Below are 17,104 nucleotides of genomic sequence, written 5' to 3'. Positions count from 1 at the left end.
ATGTTATGAAATGGCATTTAATCTTATGCCTCTCTGGAGTCCAGAGTCCTAAGCCCAGACAACCACACCTAACCATGAAAGCAGAAAAATGTGTGTCATGTGTTGGGAAATGCGATCCGTGTAAGTACATCCTAAAACCAGTGTGCGTCTGAGTGCAAGACTACCTTGAGTTGATCTCGGCCCCTGCGTTAAGGAGGATCTTGATGATGTTGACGTAGCCCCCGGATGCTGCCAGGCTCAGCGGCGTGTAGTCAGAGACGTTGCGGTGCTCCTTATTGGCACCACGCAACAGCAGCAACTCCACCACCTGAAACAGAGGGTGAGAGAGAGCATCAGTGGAAATTCGGCCATGACATCAGCTAACACCTTCAGTCAGGTGCATTATACTCTTAATTCCTCAAGCAGCAATACTAATTGAAGATTGACAGTAATATTAAAAGGTTGTTTTGTAATTTTTTCCTATTCCAGTACATCCAGGGCAGTAGTGTGGAGTAGTGGTTAGGGCTCTGAACTCTGGAGCACAGGGTCGTCGGTGGGGGGCACTGCTGTTGTACCTTTAAGTACTTTTACCTAGATTGCTCCAGTAAATGCCCAGGTGTATAAATGTGTAAAAAAAAATTGATATTGTAACAATTGTAAGTAACACTGGATAAGAGTGTCTGCTAAGAAATGAGAAATAATAACAACCTTTAATAATCAACTTCAAAGTTTGAATATGAGCAGCTTTTTGACGAGACATGGATTTCACAGGGCCTCACTCATTATTGAAAGGAGAAGACGACCACTCTACAAAAGCATAAAGACTAGTGGAGTAAATAGAGAGCAGAGTGTGGAGACAGCCTGTGTGTACCTCCTGCCTCCCGCCAGAGCAGGCCAGGGAGAGCGGTGTGTCTTTGGTTCTCTCTGATTGGGCCTCAATATCTCCTCCTTTGTCCAGCAGGATCTCCACCACCCCCACGTGACCCGCTGTGGCTGCCAGGATGAGCGGAGTGAAGCCTGGGGAAACGCCAAACACAATGAGATCACAACACAAACACCTTCCATCTTAATGCCAAAGTATTAATATGGTGCAAATAAGATTAACACATCTGATGCTAAATGAGTTAATTGCATCCAAGAGTTCTAACTTCAGAATTAATTGCCCAAATATACCAAGAATTTTCTGAAAAATTAAGAAATCAAGGTGAAACATTATTAATTAACCAGTTTATCAGTTTGCACTACTATGAAAATCGGTATTGAAATTAAAAAAGCTATTTGTTTTGCACCATCATTCATAGTTTCTCTAAAGTTGCATTTTTATAAGTTATGGTCAGTGTAGTGCAAGTTTTTGAAAGCTGTTATCAAATTCCTCTGAATTTGCATGTGTGAGTATGCGTCTTTGTTAATTTAATCTTGTGGTGGAGCTTAAATGAAGGGGGGAAAAAACCAATAAATAAATAAAAAAACATGGGCAAAAAATAATCTGCACCAAGATCTACTGAAAATTCATGCCTGTTCTAATCAGACTGACTAAATAGACCTACCTTTCTTGTCTCTGTGTTCAATGTTGGCCCCACGTGCTATTAAAACAGATACAAGCTCTTCATGGCCTCCCGCACAAGCCAGAGTTAGCGCAGTGTCATGGTTGCTTTCAGTCTAAAAATGATGGACATTTAAACACTTTTAATAAGAGAGCAAAGAAAGAAGGAAGGGGAAGGGGAAGTGAAATGCAAGAACTCTGGATTCTTGTACAAATACATATCCTTCCAATTCAGTTTTAAGAATTATCACCAAGTCTTTATGATTTTAATATTTATACACTATGCTATAACGAGAATCTTTTGCTTTACAGACTCCCTCATACAGATGAACTACTGCCATAACCAACATACACAACATTCAGAAATAATGCCCACTAAATGATTAATACTGAATGGTTTTAGTTATTTTGAACAGCAGGCATGCATCATATTTGTATACTCCAAGTCAACCCCAGTAATATTGGTCAACAGCCATCATTAAAAAGCTATGTATGTACTTCAAATCGGAGGATTATTTCACCTCACCATTAAGAAAGTTTGAAAATAGAGCAAATAAAATTTGCAGTATGGGGGGGCAAAGGGAGAAATTCTCCCAAAGCAAAACAGCTGATTGTGGGAGTCGGTCTTACGTGTGCATCTATGTCCACTGAAGGATACAGCGGTAGCATGGATGGAGGGGAGACAGCGGAGCTGGGAGTCTGGGCCTGAGGTGTGGGCGAGGGAGTAGTGTTCAACATGGGGACTCTGCTGCTCACCGCTGTAACAAAGAAACAGGGAGCAATTAATCACCCCAATCCACAAAGGGCCACAGCCCCTGAAAAACACATCACGGTACAGAACACAATTATTTCCAAACAAGGGTTCAAACTTCTGATTTTAAAACAGCAGTCAATCCACAAATGTATCTCTACCTGATCAGCTTGCTGTCTGTGTTGTAACTGGGGGTTAAATAAATCTTATTGAAGAACCAAATGTGTTTGAAGTTTTAAATGTTTGCCGGATTCTATTAGAGATCAAAATGTCTGAATGTATTGCTTAAGGCATGTTTTTAAATGTGACCTCTCTGAATCTTGGCTCAAACTAGGCAAAGCTTGAAAACGTATTGAAAGTTTTGCTACTGGACCTGCTATGAATATTAAAACATTCAAAAGTTAAGTAGCTATTTACACGATCAAAACTTGTAAATAGCTACTTCAAAAAATTCACTACATTTAAGAACTCAATTTTATGCAATAATCTAAAACATAAGCTCTCTTGAAAACATGATCTAAGACAGTCTTGTTTAAATAAAAGCCTAAGTCAATATACAATATATTTTAATTGTGTAATGCCTTTCTATTGAGATTGTTACATTGTAGGCGAAAACACATTTGACTGCTCCTCTGAAAGCAATACTTGTGTGTGTAAATAGTATGAGAGTTAAATATTGATTGTTAAATATGAGCATTCTGCTTTAGATACCATATATTACATATTTCAGAGATTAATACAAAATCCTTTATAACTTGCTGGTGGTGAAATGAGCTATGAAGCAGTGGTCTCCAACCCTGGTGCTGGAGAGCCCATGTCCAGCAGGATTTAGAGGTCACCTTTGTATTACTAATAAACACCTGGAAGGATTTCATTCCAATCAATGAAGCAGGTCGTTTGGTAAATTCAGTCCTTTAGAAACCATTGGAGCACTTATCTGAATACCTGCAGCCTCCTGAGGAAAGAATTCCCTTGGTTAACTTGCTTCATTGATTAATAACACACGAGTTCCCAGTATTTAGAAATTGGTGATTTAGAGTGACCCATAAGATTAAGTGGATTGGGACTCTCCAAGAACAGGGTTGGACACCCCCTGCTTTAAAGTTTCACAAGTTGTGGCGGTTTAAAAAATAAGAGTTTTTCCTAGAACATCAGAAAAAAATGGAATAACTTAATGCGTCTTCAGAATGAGATTTTAAATTTCTCAACTAATGGAAGAACATCTTAGTTTTCCAATACAAGAAGGGTAAAAACAACAGTTATAAAATGTCAATGATACAATCCTTTACTAAGCTTTTGAGCATAATAAGTTGACATTTCCCTCAACACCTAGTATTAAAAAGCAAGACAGGCGGAAAGGTCTGCTCTCATTTGTAATCTTCTTTATATCTGACATTCTTATGTCAAGTGAAGCCTGTACAATTAAACTGTTGTTAAGACACAATGGCCTTCATTACAATGTATAGGCTAGTTGTGGCCAGATCACAAAATTCCTGCTGAAAGGATCTTGCTGAATTGTACCCTCCCTGTCTTTATAATTAAAAATGCTTTGCAGAAGGCTTTGGTTCAGAAGTTACAAACATGTGAGTTGATGAACTTTTTTTATATATATATAGTTTGAACTGAATGCAATCTTGGACAGGACTCAAACAGCTGGACATCCCAGCACATTCAAGTTACACTGGAATAGTTTCTGTAGACAGGTATTCCAGGTATTTCCTGTGTAAAATATACTAAAGCAATAGTGAATATAATAACCATTTTAATTAAACAGTGCTACCAGAGATTCAACACAATCTGCTGTGTAAACGTCAGTTTTAAGTATGTGATGACAATAGCCTGACCATAAACAAGCCTATTGACTCTGGGGAAACTTTTTAAGGCCTGTGCACTGAACAATGCATGTCCTTTAAGACTACTCGTGAACACAAAAACATCGTAGGCCTTAATGAGCATTCACAAAGTTAACTGATTTTATGCAACTAGAAAACATAACTATGATTCATAGGCCTGTCGCAATTACACAAATCGCCTGATTGTGATTATTTGAGATGACCGCGATCATTTTGCACTGTCTTTAGATTCCACAATCATATTGTAGCATGGGGAGGAGTGTGAACAAAGGGGATAAAAGGGGAAAGGAAATGAAAGGGAGTGCCTGCGTGTAAATGTGTTTTCAGTTCCCGATACTAGTGTGTACTGCAGTAAATAAGAAATAAAACAATGTTGATTTTAATGTGTTAAATAGGAATGCATTCCAACAGAAAAAGAAAAAAGGCACAGTTAATTTTTTTCTTCAATCATTTTCTCACACCCTTCAAACCCCTGGGTCGGTGGTACTTACGATCCTTAGCTCTGTTGTTGAAATTGTCAAGAGACAGCTGACAGGCAGCATTTTTTCTCTCCTTAAAGTTTTGTAACAAGCCAAAGAGCTTTGAATTTCTCTATCAACTTAAGTGTTTCTCTCCCTGTTGGCAGTATCAATGTTGCTTAAAAGATAGCTATTTCCATTTAAGTTAGACAGCCTACTTATTTTCTACACTAACTAACATAGGTTTCGCAAATTAAAGAGAAAACGCTGTTTGTAATGCTTCTGGCTCAACTGATGCAGAGACGAGTCAGGTTGCATTCGTGTAGCAGACTTCCTCAGGTATGCACTGCTCCAGTAATGGGCTCAGTGGGATCCTGCAGAACTGCACAGAACTGAGGAAATCTGCGCTACAAGAACTTCACCTTGCTTCCTGCTGCCTAATTGAGGATGCACTTGCACTGTGATTGCACAATGAGCCAAACACGACCACAATCGACTGCATTATACACAAATTAATGATTTAACTGTATTAATGTGAATTACGACATTTTAAAGAAATCATGTTTTAGCGAAAATGCATAGAGTGAGATTGCCTATAATGAAAGGCACTTGTATTAGGCTTACACTATAATAGTGGCATAAAATGAACCAAAAACACAATTAAATTGTTAATCATGATTTGTATGACAATTAATAGTCAAAAACATTTAGTGATCGTGATTCACCAGTTCAATTGGTTACATTTAAACTAGTAATAACCAATTAAAGTCAGCTTGAGGGAAAACCAATTAGTCATCATATACAATTAATTGCAAGTTTTCTGAATTTATTTCAAAATAGACTGCAGTTTTGAGTTTGATTTTCCCCATAAGACAGTTTACATGGTAACACCACTATACCAGCACTGCTGGGAATTCTAATGCCGAGATCCACAGGTTGAGGGGAGGAAAAAAAAAAAAAAAAAAAATCGAACAAGTGACGCAACTTTCCATTCACTCTTCTTCTGTAGATATGAAGCTTTTGCATTACTTTTTCATAATTTCATTTAAATCAGATGGATCCAATCACCAGGCTACTTGGGAAAAAAGCTGGGAAAATAAGTAAGCTGCAAATAAATATTAAACTATCTTCAAACTTCGTGTTAATTTGTGGACAGCTGTGTAAAGTCTGACATGTTTCTTTCTGGACCCTATACACCTTCCACATTTAAAATCTCCTGAGTCTCTTGATATCCTGTCTACAGTTTGAAAATACATTGTTTTGAATTAAACTTCATGTCGTTTGTCATTCAAAACCCAAATACACAAAACAAAAACTTTTACATTTACACTTCATTGTGAATGATTAATTGCATTGCTACATATTATGTTGCAGTCACTATAATGGCTTGTTAAAATGCATCAGAGATTAGGCCTAGGAAGACAATGAAAAGAGAGCCACCCATTTACTAATTCCTTACTACAAACTATTAACCTAACATTAACTACACTAAGGAAGAGTAAAATGCTGAAATTAAGAGCTTTGACATCCTTTATTAGAGCAGTTGTCAGGTCAAGCAACATTAAAAAAAGCCCATTTTTTTATTGTGGGTTTTATTTTGTTACGTAAGTATCACACTGTAGAAAAATGAATTCCTGAATACAAATGTATTTTAGAATTTTTGTGAATACAAAGCAACACTGACAAGGATGACTACAGTTTGTAAAAATATGGTTTTCATTTTTTGGTTTTGTTTACATATGGGCTTAAATGAGATTTTATACTATTCAAGTGTGTTTCAGCTTTACTCAACACAATAGTGAATACACAAAACCAACAGGCAGATTACATTTACTATATTACTGTCCCGGTTAGAGACATATATATTGAGAAAATAAGTTTCTTATTCCACTCAATGAGCTTGTCTACAGATTTTTTGCAAGGACCTGATTACATGTTTTGCTGCTTTACAGTGAACAAGAAAAAGTACACTTCCAATGGGGAACCTGTGAGGACCCTTTGACGTCTGAGGCTTTACATCCATGGCATTAATCTGAGGAAGCTGTAAAATAAAATGTATCTAGATAGGAGCAAATAAATCAGTGATGTCTATGCTGCATCTATTTTTGAAAGGAAGTTACCATACATTTTTTTTTTTTTTTAAACATAAGCTTAAATAGTGTTCCCACATTATAGCGTGGAAACAGTAAAAAGGGAATGGGATCCCATCACTTAATACACTACCACAATAAACCATAGTTTAGCTTTGCTGCAGGAAGACTAACCCTAGTTTTGTAGACATTGTGACTTTCAAATGTCCAACTTCCAGCATTAGGACTGTATAGCGTCTTACCAGCCTGCAGCGCTTCATTAAGACACACCTAATTAGATTATGCATGCGGGCCACACTAATCTTCACCTTAAAGTTTTTACTTTAAGCTGTGGACAGATTGTATAGGGATGTGGTCACCCTTTTAAAGTTGTGTATATCAGCATTGCAAAAACCATGTACAATAAATTAATCTGCTAAATAACTCGGTATAACATCCAATTAGGGTAATTGTTCAATTGCTCAAACTGTTCTGCCAAGAAATATTCTCAGGGCTGATGAAGGTTGCCAGCAAATATTTCTTCCTAATTGTCCCAATATGTAATAGCCTAAGTAATGTATGTTTTAAAATCACACTATATAGGCTCAGTAGTGTTAAAATCATAAGGAGTTAAACAACTGTGAAATATCATGCATCTGTAACATTATATACTGCATTTGTTTTGATGCAGCAAATGCATAATGTAAGTTTTACTTTTTATTTATGGTGAACAAGATGTTTCCTCAGTTGTGTAACTGAATGATTGAGGCATTCTACGAGCTCAGTTCGGAAAAACAATTGCCTTCTACAACATCAACACTATTAATATAATTTTCCATTGATTATCAACAATTTTCAAATTTCTTTAAACAGGAACCCTGCCATTAAAACAATGTTTTGTATAATCAGCTATAGTCTCACAGAAAAGATACATTTGTGAAGCATTACTGATGCGTGTCACATTGCACTACTTTCCCCTGAGCAGGGAATTGGTATCTCTGAGGCAAATAAAGTGATAGCCCAGATAGAGAGGTGCAAGTCAATGTACAGCTTCAAATTCAAGTTACCCATTTTAAGTTGTTTTCATTGTGTTTCTCAGATGCATACAAAATAATTTCCTTGTAATGATGCACTTATTTTCAGTTGCACCTTTAACAATTTTGCAGCCAAATAAAAATGGAGCGGGAAAACGTAAATGCTTTAATTTGGTGAAACTCACTACCATAATCAAAACCAGACCAACCAAGGTCTTTTAAAAGCTTTGTATTTTGTATTTGCTTTCAGGCTGCATTTTCCTGAGCAATTAAGATTTGTAAGCATAACTGTGTTTGACAACATATGGTCCAACCTAGAGATTGGGCTCTACTGGTTTGTTTCAATTGGGCTCTAAATTACTAGATTGAATACTAAGATAAACTCACACTGCTTAAGTGAACTTTATTTGTAGCTACAAAACACTGATTTAATAAGTGAGCTAAGCTGCAACAAACAGAAGAGATCAGAGCGCATCACCACAGAGATCAGTGTGGGTGTTGTAATCAGGTTCTTCGTGAACGCAAGTTAGAAGCATCCCAGTTATCCTGTCTTTTTAAAGGAACAAAACTGAGTAACAGAATGTAATTAAGTAAAATGAAGTAAAGCTGATAAGTAGCAACAATATGTTTCTTGGAAAGGGGTTATAAGAATAATCCAATCATTGTCCTTTATTTTTTCTAAACACAAATGTTTATTTTATTTAAAGAGATGAAAACTGAGCTATTAAGAAAATGAGATACAATTCCCATTCTTATGTCCATATTATTATTATTATGTTAATAAAACCACAAGGAATAAATTCTAGTTGGAAATGTTCTGAAGTGTTTCTCAGATTGTACTGCTTTAATATATCCAGCTGATGTTTTTTTAGCAGGTGTTTTCTTATAAATCATTAATAACTTCAAGTTGACCAATGTAGTACCTACACTTTAGATCAATAGGCATGAATTAACATTTTCCTTTTTACCAATATCTTGGTATTATGCAGCTGTATTAATGTTGTAACAGAACACATAATATGGTGCACTGACCATGGGTCACAACCAACACATTCTATGAGCACTGCGATTGATAAGTCTGGATAACTTAATCCAATTATTTTATGGTTTTGAGAGATTCATTATGTTAATAAAACCACAAGGAACACATTCTAGTTTGAGATGTTCAGAACATCTGCTGCTAGGTCTTCCTGTTCTACACTTACATTAGTACTAAACACAATCCTAGGTCTAAGATCCTATAGACCAGTGGAACCCAATCCTGGTCCTGGGGACCCACGGTCCTGCTGGTGTTAAGTATTTCAATTTTTTAACTAATAATAATCAAAGCTTATTAAGGATTTTAAACCATTGGAGACATCAGGTTGAAGACAAAAGTATATTAGCTACCCAAATTCTTAAACTTCTTCTTTGACTAAAAGTCAAATAAAGCAAATTAGTTCAATTAAGGTTTTAGTTAATTGAGGGTGGATCAAAAACCAGCAGGACACTGGGTACCCAGGGTACCTGCAATAGACCATAAGTGAGAAAATGTTCTAGGAGTAAATTAATTAATTACAGCATTTCTGATTCTATAAGGAATTCCATTGTAATTCCCCAAAGGAACCCTAAAAACTGCTTTTATTAAAACAAACAAAACAATAACAAACAAAAAAAATGTTCGGGGCATGACTGCTGGTGTTAAGCACAAAAAAAAAAAAAAAATGTTCTTAACCCACCTGCCATTATGTCATCTAGGGTGTCAGTGAGCGTCTGAGCTGGAGTGGCCACCATTAGCCCATCTGGTGTCTGGGCTAAGAGGCCCGGTCCCAGCCCTGGCAACTGCTGCTGCTGACCTAGCATCTGCTGGTTAACCAAGACCCTCTGCAGGTCAGGGCCATTGTTGGGGCACTCTGAGTTACTGGTAAAATCGGTGGACTGCTGCGAAGTCAGGGGCTGGATGGGGACAAAGCCAGTTTGAATGGGAGGAGGGGGTCCTTGCTGCTGCTGCTGCTGTGGTGGTGGTGGCTGTTGCTGTGGTGGAGGAGGGGGAGGGGGTTGCTGCTGCACATCTCTGTAGAGGATGGTGTCCACCTGGGGCAGCTTAGAGAAGTCCTCCTCCTCCTCCTCCTCCTCCTCCTCCTCCTCCTCCTCCTCGGGCAGCTTTTCCTCCTCGCAGGCAGGGTCTGCATCTTCCGTATCGGAGCCTGGCTGGGGCAACTGTCCCGAGTCATCCTTCAGCCCCTTGGCCTCCATATACTCTTTGGTAAACTGCTGCTGGGTCTTGAGCTGCAGCTGGCGCTCCACCTTCTGCAGCTCCTTGAGGATCTTCTTCTTTTTCTGCACTTGCTCTTCACGGCTTTTCTTGAGCTCTTCAATCTTGTCTTTGGTGAGTGGCTCGCCCTGGATGAGCTCCAGTGACTGCAGCTGAGCCTTCTCTATGGCGCTGATTCTCTGGCCCAGCTCGTTCAGCTTGCCCTCAGTCTCCTCCACGATGCACTCGAGCGGCTGGTAGGGGTGGAAAGGTGGCAGGAGGTCTTGTTCCGCAGTGACTTGCAGGGGGCTTGACCTTTGCTTGGATGCACCTAAGCACATGGAAAAATAAACTGTTTTGGAGGAAAAATAAAAAATAAAAAATAAAGGGCGTGGGGGGGCGGGGGTTGGGCTGGGGTTAGGGGGATGGGTGGAGATGGGGTTGGGTGCCATGCAAAAAATGGTTTTGTGTTTTTACATGGACACAAAAAGTGGTGTCACCAAAAAAAGTGATTAAAAAGAACTGCACCTCTGGTAAGCATAACATGGTTAGCAGGCAATGGCTTTGTTATGGACAAAACAAAACAAAAATAAGACAAGATGAAAAGCCAAGCCTCTGCTCAAAGGCTGCTGCTAAAACGAAAACCCAAACCAACCCATCGCAAATAACCCACAGACTAACAATTTTCCAGTAATTCCTACCTATGCCCATTTTCATTTTCCATCACAAGCACAATCGCATACAAGATAGAGGGGGGCAAGTGTTGTTTAAATTCTTACATATACAACTCATATTCCACACCCAGTCCTGGTTTCAGAATACCCTTGAGGTAGTTAGGACGACCAGGTGTCGGGGACAGGGAAAATCAGGGTTTCTGCTTTATAAGACTGTAGCTTCAGTATGTAATTTAGTAAAGTAACAAACTTCTACTGCAAACAATGTAAATCAACTTAAGATGGGCCACTATACAATGTCACGGTTTGTGACACCTTCCCATTTTGTTCATCTCAGATAATTCACACAGATAACCCCTGAACACATGTGAAGAAATCATAAAACTATCAATATTTTTTATAATTTCCGCAACAAGGATAGCTAGGGTCTGTCCAATATGTTTAAATTATTAAGAATAATAATGTATATACACTTGCATATTGCAAAGGGATTATTTGATTAACATAATGAAATGTACATATACGACTACGATTTTAAAAGTCTGAATCAAAATAATTCTATGTAAAAAAGCCGTGAGTATAAAGTTGGGCTTAAATTATCAATATAAAATTGAGAGATCACCAGGAATTAAATGGTAGCATGTGGATTCAAACTAACATTTTGAATACAAACAGGTGACCACTGTAACCACACAGAGACCAAACAAAATATTAAGAAACACACACAGAACAGTTATTCTCTTAAGGATTTTTTTTTTTTCTTCAGCTGAATCACCAACTTGACAATTTCTACATCAAAAATAGAGAAGGGGCTGCTGGGCAAAATAACTACTCACAGCTGTTAACAATAACTCATCTATTATTTAGTCTTGGGCTTCCACTGAGGAACTAATACAGTCTAATGTCGTATCCTGATGAGAGAAAATACCATAGGGTTGACCACAATGCCAAGCGCCATGGAAAAGCCAAGATGTACACTGCATAGACAAACTGATGTGATATTTTTCATTATAAAGCTAGGGACCCTGGTTAAGCAATGAAGTTACAAGTGGGTCCTGGTACTAGCCAGTTCCAGTAAAATTCAGATTCAAATGCTTTTCTAGCTCTTATAATCCTGAGCAGAGTGCATTTCTTAAAGAGTTCTGTGTAACAGTTCTGCAGGTAACTGATTCAAGTCAATACTTGTATCACATTCATTTTGTATGCAACACTAATGCCTAAGTTGGTGTTACTTTTAAAACTCAGTTTGTGGTAAGAAGTTTATTTATTGAGATGGCCAATCATGACCATTTTTGATGCATTAAGTGTTTCATTTTATTAGGCGGACACTGTAGGCTCTGAAGCAGCAACATATTGAACATCCTTCAGCACTACTTGAGAGTGACAACACTCTCAGAGCTAGGTATTAAGAAATTTGGTCAAGTAAATACCTCACAACCAACTTCATCACATAACAATTTTTTTTTTTTTTTTTGCATTCTGTGAAAGATTGTGCATGCGGTACTGACAGCATGGTCCAACATAAGGGAATGACCGACACAGGTGCCAAGATAATTTTACCTTGTCATAGCAGCCGATATGTTTACATCGGAAATGGACATGCAACTTTAAAAGTATTAATTAATTCTCAGCAGTCCTTGACACGTTTCTGTCAGCATAACCCCCCTGGTCGACAGTCTGTCTGTCCCCGCCCTGCAGGAGATGGAGGCACCCCGGCTTAATAGATAAGACCTTTACTATAGTAAAGATCAATTAAACATTGTAACATTACAATCAACCAGGGCCAAAGAACTGTAGTAACAGGCAGTTTACATTTATCAAATTATATAATGCAGATTCATAAACCCACTACAGCAAAATTTATTTAAAAGGATTTTTATATTAAGATCTTAAAATGTAGACATGCTCTGATATGAATTATCTAAGTCTGATACAACTCACAGGTAGCTTTTTTTTTTTATAAACTTATTCTGTAAGACTGTTTCAATCTGTAAAACCCCTGCCCCTCGTCCAAGACTGTCCAGTAGATGGATAAACTTGTCAACAAATTTTCTTTAAATATCTCCCAGTATAGCAAATAAGTGAAGACTATAGGGCCACGTTTAAATCAAGAATACTTCCTGTACTCTCCTACATGAAGTCAGATAACTAAATTGTGGTCCTAAATTAATCTTAAAAATGAAGCATTCACACTCAATTCAAGTTGACTAGATTCAGTTTAAACTGTTTTGATTTGTTTATAGCCTACAGCACATGCACTTAAACTGGACAAAATATTTTAAAAGAACCTAGTTTAATACACATGAATCCCTCTGAAGCAGTTGTACAAAACATTCTCAGCAGCAAGTACTGCTGTAGCATATTTACAAGTGAAGCTGAATTACACTGAATTTTATATTCATTTTCACATGTTCTAATCCTGCTGTTAAATGAATAATTTATGAAAAATAAACGCTTAATATTGTTTCCGCTATTTAATACTATTTATAATGAAGCAATCACTTTGCATGGCTGCAAAAAACTGCTTTAGAAATTTCCTTGAAAAGACTTGAAGGCTGCATTAGGGCAATTCCATGATAAAGTGAGCCTGGCCATGACAAAATAAAAATGCCTATATCCAAATTATCTTTCAGTTTTTACTAAAAGGAGTATATTTGTGCATGCTGTATTATTTTGGTTCACTCTGTGCTTTTTGGTTTACATTACAGCCTTTTAAAGTAACAGTAGAAATACAAAAAAATCAACATTTACAGAAGTAATGTTCATACATTTTTAGGTTTCAATAGTGAGATAACTTACATAGTTTTGTATAGTTATGCCCATTTTGAACTCAATGGGTATGTAATAGAAAGAAAATTCTACATTTTGCTGATAAAAGGAAACTGTTATAGTAGTTTAAAATAATGGTGTTCATAAATAATGCAAAAAAGTTGTATACTTCTATATATGTTTTTCAAACTTTCTCTGCAAAGCTAACCTTGCTAATGTTATGTTATGAGATTTACACAAATTAGCGTTACGGACGTGACAATGTCCTGAAGTAATACTAAGCTGGATGAGATGTGATTGCAAATAATGTCTTGCATGTAAAAGCAAAATTGATACTAAAATCACTAATAGAAGCACATTTTAATGCCATACTTGATGTATTATATCACAACAGAAAATTGTGGCAGTCTTTTTAATAGGGGGGTTAAGGCATAATTTGAAATGTCAAATTTAAGATCACCCAAACACATTCTTTAGACCTGAAAACATATGCAATTTTAAAGGGCAACACCACTGAAAATCCATAATTTATCAGGTTTATCAAGTAGAAATATTATGTGGATTGAGTTTACCATGTCCAGCTCATTCTATTCTACCAGAATTCAGAGATTGAGATGTGACGTCACATGGGTGCTAACTCTGGAGCTGCTTTGCTGGAAGTCAATGGGGAAATTTAGAAAAGTCAAGAAAATTATTAAATATTTTATGCACATTCGATTGCCCATCACCCTGTTTTTCTGAAAGATTTGAAGTCAATTTGTAGTCATAAATAGTTTTTCAACACACAGAGCTGTGGCTATTATTTTACATGATTATTTGTTTTGAGGGCTGCCGCATAGGCTACAGTGGAGCACTCTAGCTCTAGCCTACATGGCAGATGCTCAAATAAAATAGGGTGATGGGGCCATGGATAAAATGTTCATTTTTAATTAATTTCCCCATTGACTTCCAGAAAAGCAGCTCAGTTATCACATTTTACATCACTACAATTCAGATTTTTTTTTTTTAATTTTAAAAAACAACAATATGCATATGCCACTACTTTACATGTTTCAATCCAATAGGTTTTGCCTCATTTTTCTAGTACTTTCTACTTTGTTGTGATCCACAACTTGCTTCCTCATTAATGGAAGAAAGGAGGTGTGTTTGTAATCTGATTGGTCACCTTTAAAAAAAAAAAAAAGCTGTAAGGTAATTAATGAGCTTAAAGTGTTTTTTTAAGAAATGTTTCAATACAGTTCAGATGTCACATCCATAATGCTACACGTCACATTATACTATGAAAATATTAAAAATCTGAGATATTACTTAATATGATTTTGAAGAGCTGCCAAGTTGTCCTTATCAAATATGACATTTTTAGTGTAAGTTCCACAAATCAGAGATGTGAGAATATAAGTGACCACAGCAATGCTTGTCCATTTCTGTCACATCCATAACACAAGTTTCTTTGGGTAATAAAGAATGGTGAAACTTTGAACCTTGAAATTTGAACATGACAGAGTCCAAAAAACACATTATCTAAACTATCACTCACATTTACTTAATATAAAATGAATTGTGTGTGCAAATGTCACATCCATAACACTGGAATTGCCCATTATAAACTGTTGATAAAACATTTCCAGAACAAACTATACAAGCATCACCTCACTTTTGGCATTAACTTCAAATACAACGTCTGCTTACATTCACTAAAGTTTCTGGTTACATCAGTGACCATCATCACACTCTCCGTCCTATGACAAAAAGCTCTGAAAACTGAAGAAACTCAACAGTGTCAAGGCTAATGATAATCACTCGGTAATATAAAACTATGACAGTAATAGTACTGTACTGGGGCTGCTAGAAAGAATAAGGGCCTGCAGCTGTAGATTACAGTACATACTTACTCATTAAATAGCGCTGAGATGCGTTTTGGTGGGAGTGGCCCTGCGCAGTGTACACTTGTTTTACCATGGCTAATGTAACCATCTGATTTGCTATCTATGACGTAATACTAAGTTCTCAGCTTTGTCCTTTAATGCTCTATTAAATATCTTTCATTAATGAATGGCATGCCCTAGAATGGTTCGAAGACTTTTTTAAATTAACGTTGTCAGCAAGTTTTCAGTTGGCACTGCACTTTTATAACACTAGTGCCATTCATATCCTACTGGCCCTTTAACCACAGACTGGTGTTACCTTACTTTGAAAAGGGGGTATTATTGGGGTCCCAATACACAAATTCTAGAAAACATGAAAGCTTACTATTCTCCTTATAACAGTAAATAGTGATGTGCCAGACAACAATATTACTGGTTCAAGGTTAAAAAATAATAAAAATAAAATAAAATTATATGTGTGTATACATACATATATATATATATATATACATATACATACATATACATACATACATACATATACATACATATATATATATATACATACACATACATATATATATATATATATATACACATACATATACATACATACATATATATACATATATATACACATATACATATATATATATATATATATATATACACACACACACACATACAGTGGGGGGAAAAAAGTATTTGATCCTCTGCTGATTTTGTACGTTTGCCCACTGACAAAGAAATGATCAGTCTATAATTTTAATGGTAGGTGTATTTTAACAGTGAGAGACAGAATAACAGCAAAAAAATCCAGAACAACGCATTTAAAAAAGTTATAATTTGATTTGCATGTTAATGAGGGCTATAAGTATTTGATCCCCTATCAATCAGCAAGATTTCTGGCTCCCAGGTGTCTTATATACAGGTACAGGTATACAGGCTCCTAATCTCAGCTCGTTACCTGTATAAAAGACACCTGTCCACAGAACAATCAATCAATCAGATTCCAAACTCTCCACCTAGGCCAAGACCAAAGAGCTGTCCAAGGATGTCAGGGACAAGATTGTAGTCCTACACAAGGCTGGAATGGGCTACAAGACCATCGCCAAGCAGCTTGGTGAGAAGGTGACAACAGTTGGTGCGATTATTCGCAAATGGAAGAAACACAAAATAACTGTCAGTCTCCCTTGGTCTGGGGCTCCATGAAAGATCTCACCTCGTGGAGTTTCAATGATCATGAGAACGGTGAGGAATCAGCCCAGAACTACACGGGAGGATCTTGTTAATGATCTCAAGGCAGCTGGGACCATAGTCACCAAGAAAACAATTGGTAACACACTACGCCGTGAAGGACTGAAATCCTGCAGCGCCCGCAAGGTCCCCCTGCCCAAGAAAGCACATGTACAGGCCCGTCTGAAGTTTGCCAACATCTGAATTATTCAGAGGAGAACTGGGTGAAAGTGTTGTGGTCAGATGAGACCAAAATCAAGCTCTTTGGCATCAACTCAACTCGCCGTGTTTGGAGGAGGAGGAATGACCCCAAGAACACCATCCCCACCGTCAAACATGGAGGTGGAAACATTATGCTTTGGGGGTGTTTTTCTGCTAAGGGGACAGGACAACTGCACCGCAAAGGGACGATGGACGGGGCCATGTACCGTCAAATCTTGGGTGAGAACCTCCTTCCCTCAGCCAGGGCATTGAAAATGGGTCGTGGATGGCTATTCCAGCATGACAATGACCCAAAACACACAGCCAAGGCAACAAAGGAGTGGCTCAAGAAGAAGCACATTAAGGTCCTGGAGTGGCCTAGCCAGTCTCCAGACCTTAATCCCATAGAAAATCTGTGGAGGGAGCTGAAGGTTCGAGT

At 37.4% G+C, this 17,104-nt stretch overlaps 1 protein-coding gene across 7 annotated transcripts in view; it reads right to left on the bottom strand.

The window, feature by feature from the left end:
• Positions 1–17,104, bottom strand: part of ankhd1 (ankyrin repeat and KH domain containing 1) — a 165,101-nt gene that overhangs the window by 34,646 nt on the left and 113,351 nt on the right. For all 7 annotated transcript variants that reach the window (XM_066716409.1, XM_066716403.1, XM_066716405.1 and 4 more), the window contains exons 15-19: positions 9,406–10,251; positions 2,153–2,280; positions 1,527–1,638; positions 851–996; positions 165–307 (exon numbers count right to left, since the gene is read on the bottom strand). In XM_066716409.1, the coding sequence (XP_066572506.1) occupies positions 165–307; positions 851–996; positions 1,527–1,638; positions 2,153–2,280; positions 9,406–10,251 (1,375 nt within the window). The remainder of the gene's footprint in view (positions 1–164; positions 308–850; positions 997–1,526; positions 1,639–2,152; positions 2,281–9,405; positions 10,252–17,104) is intronic.

This window comes from Amia ocellicauda, chromosome 11 (genome assembly GCF_036373705.1).
Source record: "Amia ocellicauda isolate fAmiCal2 chromosome 11, fAmiCal2.hap1, whole genome shotgun sequence".
NCBI lineage: Eukaryota > Metazoa > Chordata > Actinopteri > Amiiformes > Amiidae > Amia > Amia ocellicauda.
This window is presented reverse-complemented; position numbering and strand designations above follow the sequence as displayed.